General features: G+C 35.3%; 1 protein-coding gene across 17 annotated transcripts in view; it reads right to left on the bottom strand.

The window, feature by feature from the left end:
• Positions 1–12,634, bottom strand: part of PAM (peptidylglycine alpha-amidating monooxygenase) — a 269,177-nt gene that overhangs the window by 55,597 nt on the left and 200,946 nt on the right. For 11 of the 17 annotated variants that reach the window (XM_076008209.1, XM_076008207.1, XM_076008212.1 and 8 more), the window contains one exon: positions 2,202–2,531. The exons of the other annotated variants lie outside the window; for them this stretch is intronic. In XM_076008209.1, the coding sequence (XP_075864324.1) occupies positions 2,202–2,531 (330 nt within the window). The remainder of the gene's footprint in view (positions 1–2,201; positions 2,532–12,634) is intronic. 17 annotated transcript variants of the gene reach the window in all.

The following is a 12,634-nucleotide window of genomic DNA, read 5'->3' as shown; positions in this document are numbered from 1 at the left end:
AGTTACTTTCTTCTATGTAGCTAATATAATTCCCTGTAGCAAATTAGGTACTTAGGGAGAAAGGTAATTCCTTCAGACCATTAGGGCCCACTGTCAGCTTTGCCTGGAGTAAAGAAAGGGTATGAGATAAACAATGGAAGAATATCCATCAGATTTATTTCCTTTGACCATACCCTGAGGAATATACATGAATTGGACTACTAATATATTTTATTAGGGCCTTATATGCTAATGATTTCCTACTTTCTTTTTTGCCAAACGGAAGATTCCTGAGGATAGGTCTTCCTCTGGCTTATCCAAAAGGATGAAACAGCACCTATTTAAGTCAGATATTACACTGCGTTACAGTAAACAGTGAACGAGAATTAAGAAAAAGCCTTTTAGAAACAACTCACCTAAATAAATGCTATTTTTCACCTAATTTTTTTAATGTTTTAGAATTACAGTAGTAAAATAACATTAAGTCATTTTAGAAAGAAAACACATGTAAAGTCCTTTCTATAATTAGGATTTGTGCTGTATGTTTCTATGATTCATTGTTTTATTCACTTCAGGGACATTCACTCACATATATATATATAAGATGAAAGGAAATTTTCCTGAACCAGATCCTGGAGAAACATTTGTTCTCCTGAGCACTGCCATTTGACCACCCTGGAAGGTAAGAGAATATTTGGCAAATAAATATATTCAGGGATTTTAAGGATGTCTTTTATAGAAAAACTAAGTAGGCTTCAGAAATACAATGCCTTAAGTCAAACTCTGACTGTTATAGTGACATGAAGAATGCCTATAAATAAATCCAAGAGTAACAAAGACAAGTCATGGAATAAAGCATGCTGCAACTCTAGCATTTCACACAGGAACGGAATTTTATTTTTACCTGAGGCCCTTGAACCTTTTATATTTCTATGTTGTTTGGGTTACAATTCACTGTTCTTAATATAGAGGTCAGACACTCCTCTGTGTTTATGAAATGGATGGAGAATGATAAACTGCAGATTTCTAGGTATAATACTCAGAGATGCCAGTTTAGTTGTTTATGGACAGGATTCAAGGGTCAAGATTTTTCTAGACCCTAGGTGATTCTGATGCCAGAAGGTTCAGAGACTACCTCTTGAGACACTCAGTTTTATTAGATAAATGTAGAATGAGGGGGAGGCAGGGCTGATCTGGTTTAAATATAAAGAGTTAAAAAATCTAGGTTCCAGTTAACATCTCAGAGAAACCATTAGGCCAGTCCCAATGGATACTGCTTGAAACTTCCATGTGAGCAAAAGGCGCTGCATGCTAATTTTTTTCAATTATAAATAAAAATCAGCTGGGTGTTGAATAATTTATGGCTTCCTGCAAAGCTGAATTTGAAAACATCAAGCTGGCAGCCTGTGCCATTCCAGCCCACGCATGGACAGCTGCCATGCACGCATATCCGTTACTTTTTTGGAGATTATCTCCACATGCTGTATTATCTGGCTTTCCACATCAGCAAGTAACGCGAAATACAATCAATATCACAGAGGCCACAACACAATTAAAGACAAAGATGAGGCATCCATAGCTTGCGGTACAGAAACCTGAAGGGAATAAGGTATTGTCCTCTAATTATGGAAGCCAATTCTGGCTAGAAATAAAGATAAATCTGACAGTTATTGACTTACTGGTGGTCCCTTCAGAAATACTTGACTTTCCAATTAAGACAGTAATCAATAATGGAACTTAAGAAATCAAAGTCAGAAAAATGGTTATACTTTACAAGTTAATTGGATGAGCATGTTGGAAAATATAAGATTTCTTTGAAAGGAACTGAATTACCTTAAAAGAAAATAGTGTATAAGCATTTCATACACTGGGTCTTTACATGCTAGGTTTTGAATTTTCGATTTCTTTCCATTGAATAAAATGGAAAATGTTGATTTGTTAATAATTTGTTATCCGGAATTTCAAACGCTACTCTTTCCAAAATGATCCAAACAGACACAGAATTTATGTAGCATTGGACCAAAATAAAAAGAAATAAACTACTTAAACAAAGGTAATATCTGATAACCAAATCTGAGTAATGTTTTTTCTAATGATAAATCCCTATCATGAATGAGTTTTTTTGTTTTTTTTTCACCTGTTAACACTTATTCCCTTCAGATTTTGCTAGTGTAGACTGTAGCATTTCACACTTTATTCCTTAAAAGAAACCCTAAACGCACCTCCTGTGTGTTCTGGTTCTGGTTCCCAGACGCCTTCACCAGGTGGGGGCTGCTGTAATGAGAAAACTCTGCTCTCTGCTGGCCTCAAAGTAGATTCTAGTCTGTGGAATTTGTGAATTCTGTCTCTGACAAGAATACCATTGCCCCTCTCCTCATGTTCTGCACCCTCTTTGGCGTCAGACCGACCAAGATCCTTTTTCTGGACTACGTTTGCAATCTCAGCTACCAGGTCTGACTCTGATTCTGCCTTTTCTGTAGGATTATATTTGTGCACATGAACAACATCTTCCCTTTCTCCTAGCAGCTTGGAAAGTAGTGAATAGAAATCACCTGTGGAAAAAAGAGAAGAGATAAGGAGGTGGAGGGTTCATAAGAGTGCAAAATTTATAAAATTTGGTGCTTTAAAAATATTATCTCCTGGTTTTTCACAAATGAGAGAGAAGGTTGCCCTCAGTTTTCCAAGCACAGGAGGAAAAAAAGATGAATTCTCAGAACAGTGAATGGATAATATACCTTCACATTTCATTTTATACACCACCTACTTCTTTCTGTGATTTCAGGAGCCCATAAAGTAACTTCCAATGACATATTAGTAGAAAAAAATAAAGCTTATGTAATTGCATGGCACATTTCAATAAATGATTTCCATTATCACAGTATAGTGGAACTGATATAGAAGTTAAGAGCTCATCACATTTCTAAAATTTAAAAAAATCATCAATAGCTACATTAGACAACAGATACCTTCACAAGCAAACTCTTTGCAGTTGTCTTTAAAAACCTATTAAAGTATAAGCCACAAGAAATTAAGTATACATTTTTTTGAGCAGGTCCCGAAAAACACAAGTCTAACAAATATATATCCATGTGGCAATTGACAAACCAAAGTTTTATTATTACTTTGTTAGCAGTACTACTGTAAATAACTCCAGTTGTTCCTTTTAAACAAATGAACAAATTCCAGAAAATTACTTTTATAAGCAAAGAAGACTTTTAAATCAGTTTCAAACAAAGGAGAAGATTTTAACAAACTAATATCATCAGAATGATTAATAATTAAAATGTATTCTATGCCTTCCTATATTAACGAGCAAACTTGGATATGGTAATCTAATTCCATGAAAGCAAATTATTTATAAAAAATTATCACATATATAAAATTTGACTATAGAAATTCATGAATCATTTTAATCCTCATCATTTATATCTATGGCTTGAAATACATTCATATCAACTGAGTGGGAAATACACACACACACACACACACTCTAAATGGAAACACAAAACTGCTTTGCTAAGCCAAATTTAAAGATAACTCCCAGTTTTTCCTTTTCCTCACTCTATTCTATGTGGCACTAATGAAGAAATTACTTAGTGACTATGGAGTCCCACTGCTTAAGTTTTAATTACATTTACAGCACCATTAGATAACATTTTTTAAAACCTTTTCTCATGACCATTAGGAGATGAAAACAGTAACTGGTTTAGCCATGACTCATTCCACTGAAGAATATATTATTAAGAAATCGGTAAAAGGGGACACAAAATCTTTCCAAAATGATGCTAAGAGATCCTGTCATGTTTACAAATAGTCTTGTTTTAATGATTCAAAGTAGGTTTTCAATTCTTGCCCATGAAATCAGCTTATCCCAGGTGAAATCTTGAGTCAGAAAATAATTACCATGTGATGAGGCCAATCTCAGTAAAATGAACAAAGCAAATTATAACTCAACCAAATCTGTTATGCCACAGTGGTATTCTGCTTCACAGAAGAAAAATTAATACAGTACATTACTGCTAAATTCCCATGCCCCATAACACTAAATATAGTTTAATATGCTTGCACAATGAAATATTTTATCTAGAAAATGAAATACAAAAGTATTTCAGGGAGAGAAAAAAACATAATTTAAAAATTTGAATTCATATGTTTAAGGTTAATCTTGATGGAAGAACACAGGATCGGAACTATGCATAGTCATTCGGGTTTATAAGTAAAAATTGAAAAGCTGTGATAAATTACCAAATGTAAAGCACTTCAGTTCCTTTGAAATTGTCATTTAAAAGGACTACTGGGTTAGGAAAGCAAAAATTGTTAGAACAGCGTAATAGCTCGGCTGCACACAGGTTGCATAGATGTGAGAACACAGCTTCAGAGCAGAATCTCTGCAAATACCTCGTTACACGTGAGAGAGACCACTAGATGGCTATCTCTTACATGCCTATGCACACACCAGAAAAAGTTTTCAACATTCTCTTTCTTTTCATTTGATGTTCCAGCTATATTGGACCTTCGCTTCCTTGACTGTCAACTCTAAGAAGATGCTGTTTCTTCACCTAGACCACTCCTTCCCACTAATTAACTAGTTTCTCAACTTTCAGATATTAGGTGTCACTTTATATCCAAAAGCCTTCTCAACAATTCAAATTAGGGGTCTCTGCTGCGTGTACCTGTAGCATTCTGGTCTTTCCCTGTATTGTAATTGCCCAGTTTCTGGTCTGCATTTCACATTTGTGTTCCAGTATAGCCCTGATTAGTAGCTATTCTGAACCTTTAAGTTACTTAACCTTATAAAGGTAATGAAAACAACCTTTAAAAATTGTTTTGTGGATTTAACACATTGACTGCCACACACAAAAAAACCCCAGAAACTTTGTGGGTTTAACACACTGACTGCCACACAAAAAACCCAGAAACTTTTCCTTGGAGGCCACAGTGTTTTATTATGAAAACAGAATAAAAACCTTGGGTGTAATTTAAAAAGAAACATAAATAGAAAAACGAAATTTGCTGACTTCTATTTAATACACGTTTTTAGAATTAAATTGTCATTATTAATTGTAACAATAAGGAAGTCAACAAGTTAAGACTTTACGCATGCTTCACGCAGCCCCAGGGTAAGAACTAGAGTGAGCTAAACACGAGTTTCATGGCAGTTAATGTGTTAAAGAAGACAGTTAATGTAAAACACCCAGTTCAATGGGTATCATAAAGTAGGCATCACTAAATTGCAGCTATTATAATTACTAACTTGAAAATCCAAAACAAACCATCAGCTTTTTTTTTTTTTTTTTTTTTTTTTTTTTTGAGACAGAGTCTCGCTTGTTGCCCAGGCTAGAGTGAGTGCCGTGGCGTCAGCCTCGCTCACAGCAACCTCAAACTCCTGGGCTCAAGCGATCCTTCTGCCTCAGCCTCCCAAGTAGCTGAGACTACAGGCATGCGCCACCATGCCCGGCTGATTTTTTCTATATATTAGTTGGCCAATTAATTTCTTTCTATTTATAGTAGAGACGGGGTCTTGCTCTTGCTCAGGCTGGTTTCGAACTCCTGACCTCGAGCAATCCGCCCGCCTCGGCCTCCCAAGAGCTAGGATTACAGGCTTGAAAACCATCAGCTTTAACCTGTGGTTTTATCTAATATTTTAAAAATCAGTATCTATTTTCATGATAGAAAAAAAGCCCCCTGTAGGTTTACAGCCCTCCATTTTCTCAACAAGTCACTGTGGCTACTATAGTTAATTGGTTCCTGGCTTTGCCAAAGGAGGCTGCATCAGCACTTTCTCCATCTTTTTTAAGGGTATTTTTGAAGAAAGAACTGTTCCTACTCCAGAGTCTGGATGCCAGGACTCCAGGAGCCCCAGGGCCTTCCCTGTTTGCTCTCTTTTCTTTCCCACACAACTTCTTTTCCTCACACTAGATTCAGGCTATACACACACTCACACTAGACTCAGGCTATACACACACTCACTCAGGGCTTATGCCGAGTGCTCATGGACGGGAGAGAGACTCTCCTCTGACACAACATGTCTTGCAAGCGTTTCCGTCCTCCATCTGCCTTTACAATTCCAACACTGTCCAAAAGGGCTTTCTGTAATAATGGAAGTAATCTACGTCTGCGCTATTCAGCATTACAGCCACCAGAGCCAGGAGTCCTCAAATTACGGCCCGAGGGTGTTTTTGCCCTTTTGTCTTTTTACTTCAAAATAAGATATGTGCAGTGTGCATAGGAATTTGTTCATAGTATTTTTAAAACTATAGTCCGGCCCTCCAACAGTCTGAGGGACAGTGAACTGGCCCCCTGTTTAAAAAGTTTGAGGACCCCTACACTAGGCACATGGGGCTATTGAGTACTTGTAATGTGGCTACTGCATCTAAGGAACTTAATTTTTAATTTTGCTTACTTTTATAAGTAATTGAACATAGCTTATATTCAAATTTAAATAGCCACATGTGGCTTGCGTCTACCACAGTGGACAGTGCAGGGCTACTTGCTGACTCATTCTTCCTCACATCCATCTTCCCTCTTTAAACTGAAGGCATGCACTTCTACTTCCTACTTCATCACCACGAGTTAATCAAGAGATTCTTCATCTTGACCTACTGGGGGCATGTAGCCCTGTTGAGTTTCCTTATAATGTTGTTCTTTACAGGTCTTCACCACCTATCATTTTTGCTTCCTCTTTTTCTTCTGCCCATCATATGATAAGAGTTGGTGTTTCCTGAAGTCTACCCCTGGCATATTTTTTCCCTCTCGCTATGGCTTCTTTATACTAAGTGATCTCAGTCACTCACAGGGCTTAATGTACTGCCTCCGGGCAAATGACTACCAAATCTAGAGCTCTCCAAACATGGAACTAGTAATACACAACTGCCTTCTGGAAATTTCCACTTGGATGTCTGTCTCAGGCATTTTTAACTTAATATGTCTAAAACTGAGCTCTTTATTTCCTTCCCATATTTTATCTTTTTAATAGTATCTCTCTCAGTGATGACATCGTGTTTTGAGCCAATCAACCCAGAAAACTGGATTCATCTCTCTCACCAGTGAATCACGAAGTCCAACCTGTGCTGATTCATCAACATCAACTTTTCCCTCCCTACCACCAATACACACTTGGGATTCTTACCATTCTTTGATTGCCATAGTGAAAGATTCTTCTCTTCTTCAGAAGAGACCCTCCCCCCTGCCATTCCTGCGTTGGATGTAAAAATCTGTCTAGAATGGTATGAGGGCTGCTCTACCCCCGTGGAACTGAGTTGTGATTGATGGCACCCCACTCACCCTGGAAACTCCTGGGTTATATACCCCACAGCTACTTTTTCCTCAGCTCTGTCAACCTATGTATTTCTGGGTGGTATTCTCTAATTCTATTCTGGGACCCGCTGCTAAGGTGACCATGTAATTTATTCCCCACACTGGGACACTTTGGAGAAGGAAAGCAGTGTTATTACTATTTATACCAGGCATCATTGGGACAGTCCTGGAAAAACTGAGATGTTTCCTACTTTAGCTGTTGTTGACAGCAATAACATATAAAGAAGTACATTATAAACTAGGGATAATAATAACAATAATAGTAGCTAAAATTTATTGAAAGCTTAGCGTGACCAACTCACTTTGCTGGGTACCTTATACAATTTAACTGATTCAATCTCTACAAAATACTTATTATTATTGTTCTTATTTTACATGAAAAAGCTAAAGAAAGGCATAGTACCAACCTACACAGCTGTAGGAAATTGAACTGGGATTCTAAGGAGACAGCTTGACTGACAGTTTCTAAACTGCTCACTATACTGGATCCAGGTTCCCCTCTCTTTTCTCTATTGGCAATTAAACTTCTTCCTGTGACTTCACCTTAGACCTGTCAATCTAACTATACTTTAAAAAAATTTTTAAATTAAATTTCTTCTGAGCTGAGGTGCTGGGTTTATTCTTTAACTAATCAAGTTTCTCTTTATCTTACCCTGGCCTGTCTTCTCCATATTATAACACAAGAAGCTTATAAATTAGTCAATACATACATATCATAGTGAAATGCACAAAATTGGCTTAAAGAATAATGACTAATTTTCTTTGAGTTGAAAAAGTACATGAGTTTTTAGTTCTCTTCAATAGTTTTCACTTACCATTGGCAATATACCTTATATGTACGATCAAATTCTTTAAGATGTTCTAAAACTGGCTTTATACATTTAAATTATCTCTTGGAAGGAAAAAACTACAAGATATAAATGTGGTTTTCTATTAAAAAAACCTCTCATTTCTTATTCATTATCATATTCCTAGAGATTAGTGCTGTTCCTATCATAGCAGATAATAAATGATTCTGGGAATGAATAGTAATTTGTTAAAAATGTCACCCCTTGATTCTGCATCAATAGAGATAAAAATAGTTCCTTGATTTTAGGCTGCACTGAGTTCCTATTTCTTTCTTTTCTTACCTCAAACTTTAATTTTTATCTTGTAAAATGTTGAACTGTCTTAAGTCTTTTAAGCAATTCAACTGAGTGAGTTTGATATTTGGAAAATATAGCTGTAGTAGCGGCTAATATGTTGAGAAAAGGAATGCAGCACAGTACATGAGAATCTGAAACACGACCAATTAAACTTCAAGTTTGTAAGTTGTGGGCCTGCATTAAGGACTTGACAGCTCAACGGACATTTTTCTATTTAGCAGGGACTACTCACTACTCCCTGCTTCCAGCATAGAGATTTCCCTGGTTTACTTTCAGAAATATGGTGAAAATAAACTAAAATATGAATAGATGGAAATGTACACTGAAAAACTGTCCTATAAGGTTTTTTTTTTTTTTTTTTTTTTAAATGCCTTATGACTACTGGATAAAAAAAAAACTATTTCTAACTTTTGCACAGGGTAAAATCTTAACTGTGGCAGGTGCTTTTGTTTTTAAAAATGATCAAGAACCTCTTTGTATCATCTCAGAAAATAAACTCCCATTTTCCACTCAAAATCCCTAGTACTTCATTCCCTAATACAAATAGCTCTTGTTACTGTTTATTGCTCTGTGATTTCTGTGGTGCCCAGAGAGTAAACAGGATGTTCATCAGTAGTTTAACTACTGAAAAATATGCCAAGTACCAAGCTAACAAGATTAGAACCATGTGACACAGCTGATTAATGAGAGGGATATGAGGAATAGAAAAATAAAAGCATCCCTCTTTTTAGATTTTAATATTTTGTTTTATGACTCAGTCATAACTGACTTTCCCTTCTGGTTAAAGTCGATTTGCTTTATTGATTGTTTACTTATTACTAACCCACAACATTTACTCTCTAGCCTTAGAGAAATAAAACACCCAGTCATGATGACCAACTCAAGGATCACGCACTAAATGAATTTCATTATTTCTTCTTGCTCTTATAGGACTCATCTGATTAAAATGAAATCAGAAATGGGCTTTTATTTTTCCTTTTTAAGAAAATTAGACAAAAATAAAAAAGGAGAAGACAGAAAATGATGGCTTTTACAACTGCCATGCGTACAGATCTATATCGGAAAGCTCAACCCTGTGATAAACGATCATTCACATCTACCTATTCTGTTATTAGGAAACCAATTGAAAACAGGATTCACTCAGCTTCCCAGAGCCTTGGGGGGTATTTAGAATTGTGTTTGATAGATGAGTTCAATAAATAAAGACTTATGAGCTGCTCATAAATCATAACAAACTGACAAATTTCTAGTGAATGGGAATACAAACAAAAACTGTATCTTCTTTAAAACAGCAAAGTGGCATTGAGAGTGCTTAGATTTAGCCAAGAAGATGCTACTAAAATCACTTGTACTTTATAGAAAGATCAAGGGAATGTCCTATTTTCAACAAGGCAAAGAAATATAAATTTTAGCTACTAAGTCCAGCCTTTATTTCATTCCTCCTATAAATTGTTTACCAACTATTACTTTAGCCAGGTTTTACTATAGACTACTGTGTTTGTAACTTGCAACCTTGTTCTCTTGATTTTGCTTATTGGATAAAACATGCCAATGGTAATTCATTTTTGTTAGCATAATAACACTGTGAAATTATTCTGTTTCACAGAAGGTGTCTGAAGACCTTAACTATATTGGGTCATGGAGTGTTTTCCCTCTACAAATTGTATTTTTGTCATATTCTCCCTGCCTTGGGAATATAGTAGCTCATGCTGACCTATGAGTAAAAGATTGATTATATGAGGGCACAAAGACTACAATGAGAAGAGTTTGGAGCAAACTGAATAAAACATGTTAAAGGCCCTTTCTGCAGTGAAAGAAGTGTTGTCCAGAGGATAATGTACAATAACAAGGACATACTAGTATTGTACCTTTTGACTTTCAATTCTGCCTTGAGCTTTTTAAGACATCCAATCTTCCCGATACAACTGGCATAAAACACTACATCTATACTTTAAATTTTAAAGAAGAGAAACACTCAAATTCAGAATTCCTAAATGTAGTTGTGTAGCTTTGGCATATAGTCTTTGCGTAAACAATGCTTATAGAAAGCTCATGTTGTGTCTTGGGTACAATGAACATATATAAGAAATTATAATGGGTGAGAAATAAAGAAAACTTAGAAAACATGTGTTAGTTTCCTAAATGTGTCAATCATAGTATATAAGTGAGGAATGTGTGTGTGTGTGTGTGTGTGAGAGAGAGAGAGAGAGAAAGAGACAGAGAGTGTGTTTGCTCTGGATGACCTCAATGCAACCCTCCTCATTCCATAGCCTCCTATGATTCACCCAGAATAATTATATAACTGAATTTACTGTTTAGTTTATTGTACTTATTACACATATAGGTAATTCTCTCTTAAAATGTTTTTTTATAAGATGGTGACATTTAGTTTGTTTGGAATATCCATTAGTGGTTTTTTGCATGGAGGCAGACATAATCAACTCATTCACAGATAAGCTCACTTACATGCAAACAGGCTATTTTCAAATTGGTATGGGCATGAATATACATATATTATGCAGCCATTAAAAATCATTCTTGCCAATAATTTTCACCATTGGAGGAAATATTCAAGGTATAATATTTTCAAAAAAGGCTACAAAACTGTATAGGTTATGACATAAATAATGTTAAAATAATGTGCATATGTATGTATATATATCTAAAGTATATGTATAATATATATTACACAAAAATACATATACACTCATATTTCTGGCAACTATGGGTGCTTTTATTTGTTTCTACTCTGCATTTCCATGTCTTCTGTAATGAATATTATTTTAAAAATCACTCAAAATAAGCATTATTTTTAAAGAAGCATCTGCAGACTTAAAGCCTCATTAAAATGTTTTCCATTGTTGCATGTACAATTTGATAGGTAAAACTGCCATATAATGACGATTTTGTGATGGCTCTCATTACATCTTTTAAGATAGAGGCTGAGATACACTGGCCTCACACCAAATTTTGCTCTACCATAAGTGAAGATAGACAAAGGTCCCACAAAAGGTTAATATGTTTGTGAGTAAGCACAGGCTAAGGCAACACCACATGGATTGTCAGATGTCTCTTTCAAACGCTGGTTAATTTCCAATAAAGATGAACATTCTGATGAAAACATTAATAGCTAGAAATTTTAGTGATAAGAATTTCAAAGAAAAAATATTTATATTTCTCTGGGAGAAGCAGAGTACTATTTATTAATATATTAAGATTTATTAATAAATAAATCTATGTTAAAAAGATCACTGGATTTCTTTAATTTTTTTCCTCCATGTTGGAGATACTGCCTATTTCCTACTTATATGTGGCACAGATACATTTTTTAGTTTCAGAAATATGATTATTTCTCTTTCTCTCTTTTTTTTAACTCTCTCAGTAAAGGTCATCCCTTCTTTCTAACATAAACATTTATTACATATCTTGACCTTTATCTTCCTACCCACTTTTCAATGAATTAATATTAAGTTAAGAAGTAAACACACACACACACACATACATGGAGAGACAGAGAGAGAGTCTGTAGTACTCAGATAGAACTATGTATATCCATACCTACTGCAGAACTATCTATACCCACTGATAGGCACAGAGCTTGCCTTTGAGTACATTAAGTCTACCGATATTTTAAGTCTTTTTCTTTCTGCCCCATAACTATTCTGTTTCCTATGGAGGTTTGACATCGTTTGTGGGACCGACATAAATGATGTCTATTAGCTTACAGCTAGTACAACAGAAATAATTCAAGACTTTTATTTATTGGTGCTAAAAGATCTTAAAAGAAAATTGATACAACTGGGAGAAATATTACACAAATTGTTTAGGCCAGAACACTAAAATAGGCTAAGAGTAAAGTTTGAGGGTTTATTTTAAAAATTAGCATACATAGCATAATTTATTTGAATAATCAGAGCCCCTCTATTACCTACTTGATCAACTTGACCCCCCAAAGAATGAAAATGACTAGACATTTTGTGTAAGCAAATATCTCCCGGAAGAATGGAACACTCAGTAATGAGTAGATTTGTCATGTGTATTATAAGAAGATAGATTGATCTCATAATGAAATATATGTATAAATGTGCATTTGGTATACTTCTGTATTTCTCTTTAAATTCTAGGCTGGTGGTCCCCAGAAAATATTAGGATAATACACAGTCTATGTGTTGGCCATAGCTTTTGGTGAGATT

Source organism: Microcebus murinus, chromosome 11 (genome assembly GCF_040939455.1).
Source record: "Microcebus murinus isolate Inina chromosome 11, M.murinus_Inina_mat1.0, whole genome shotgun sequence".
NCBI lineage: Eukaryota > Metazoa > Chordata > Mammalia > Primates > Cheirogaleidae > Microcebus > Microcebus murinus.
Note: the sequence above shows the minus strand (reverse complement) of the source record. Positions and strands in the feature narration are given on the sequence as shown.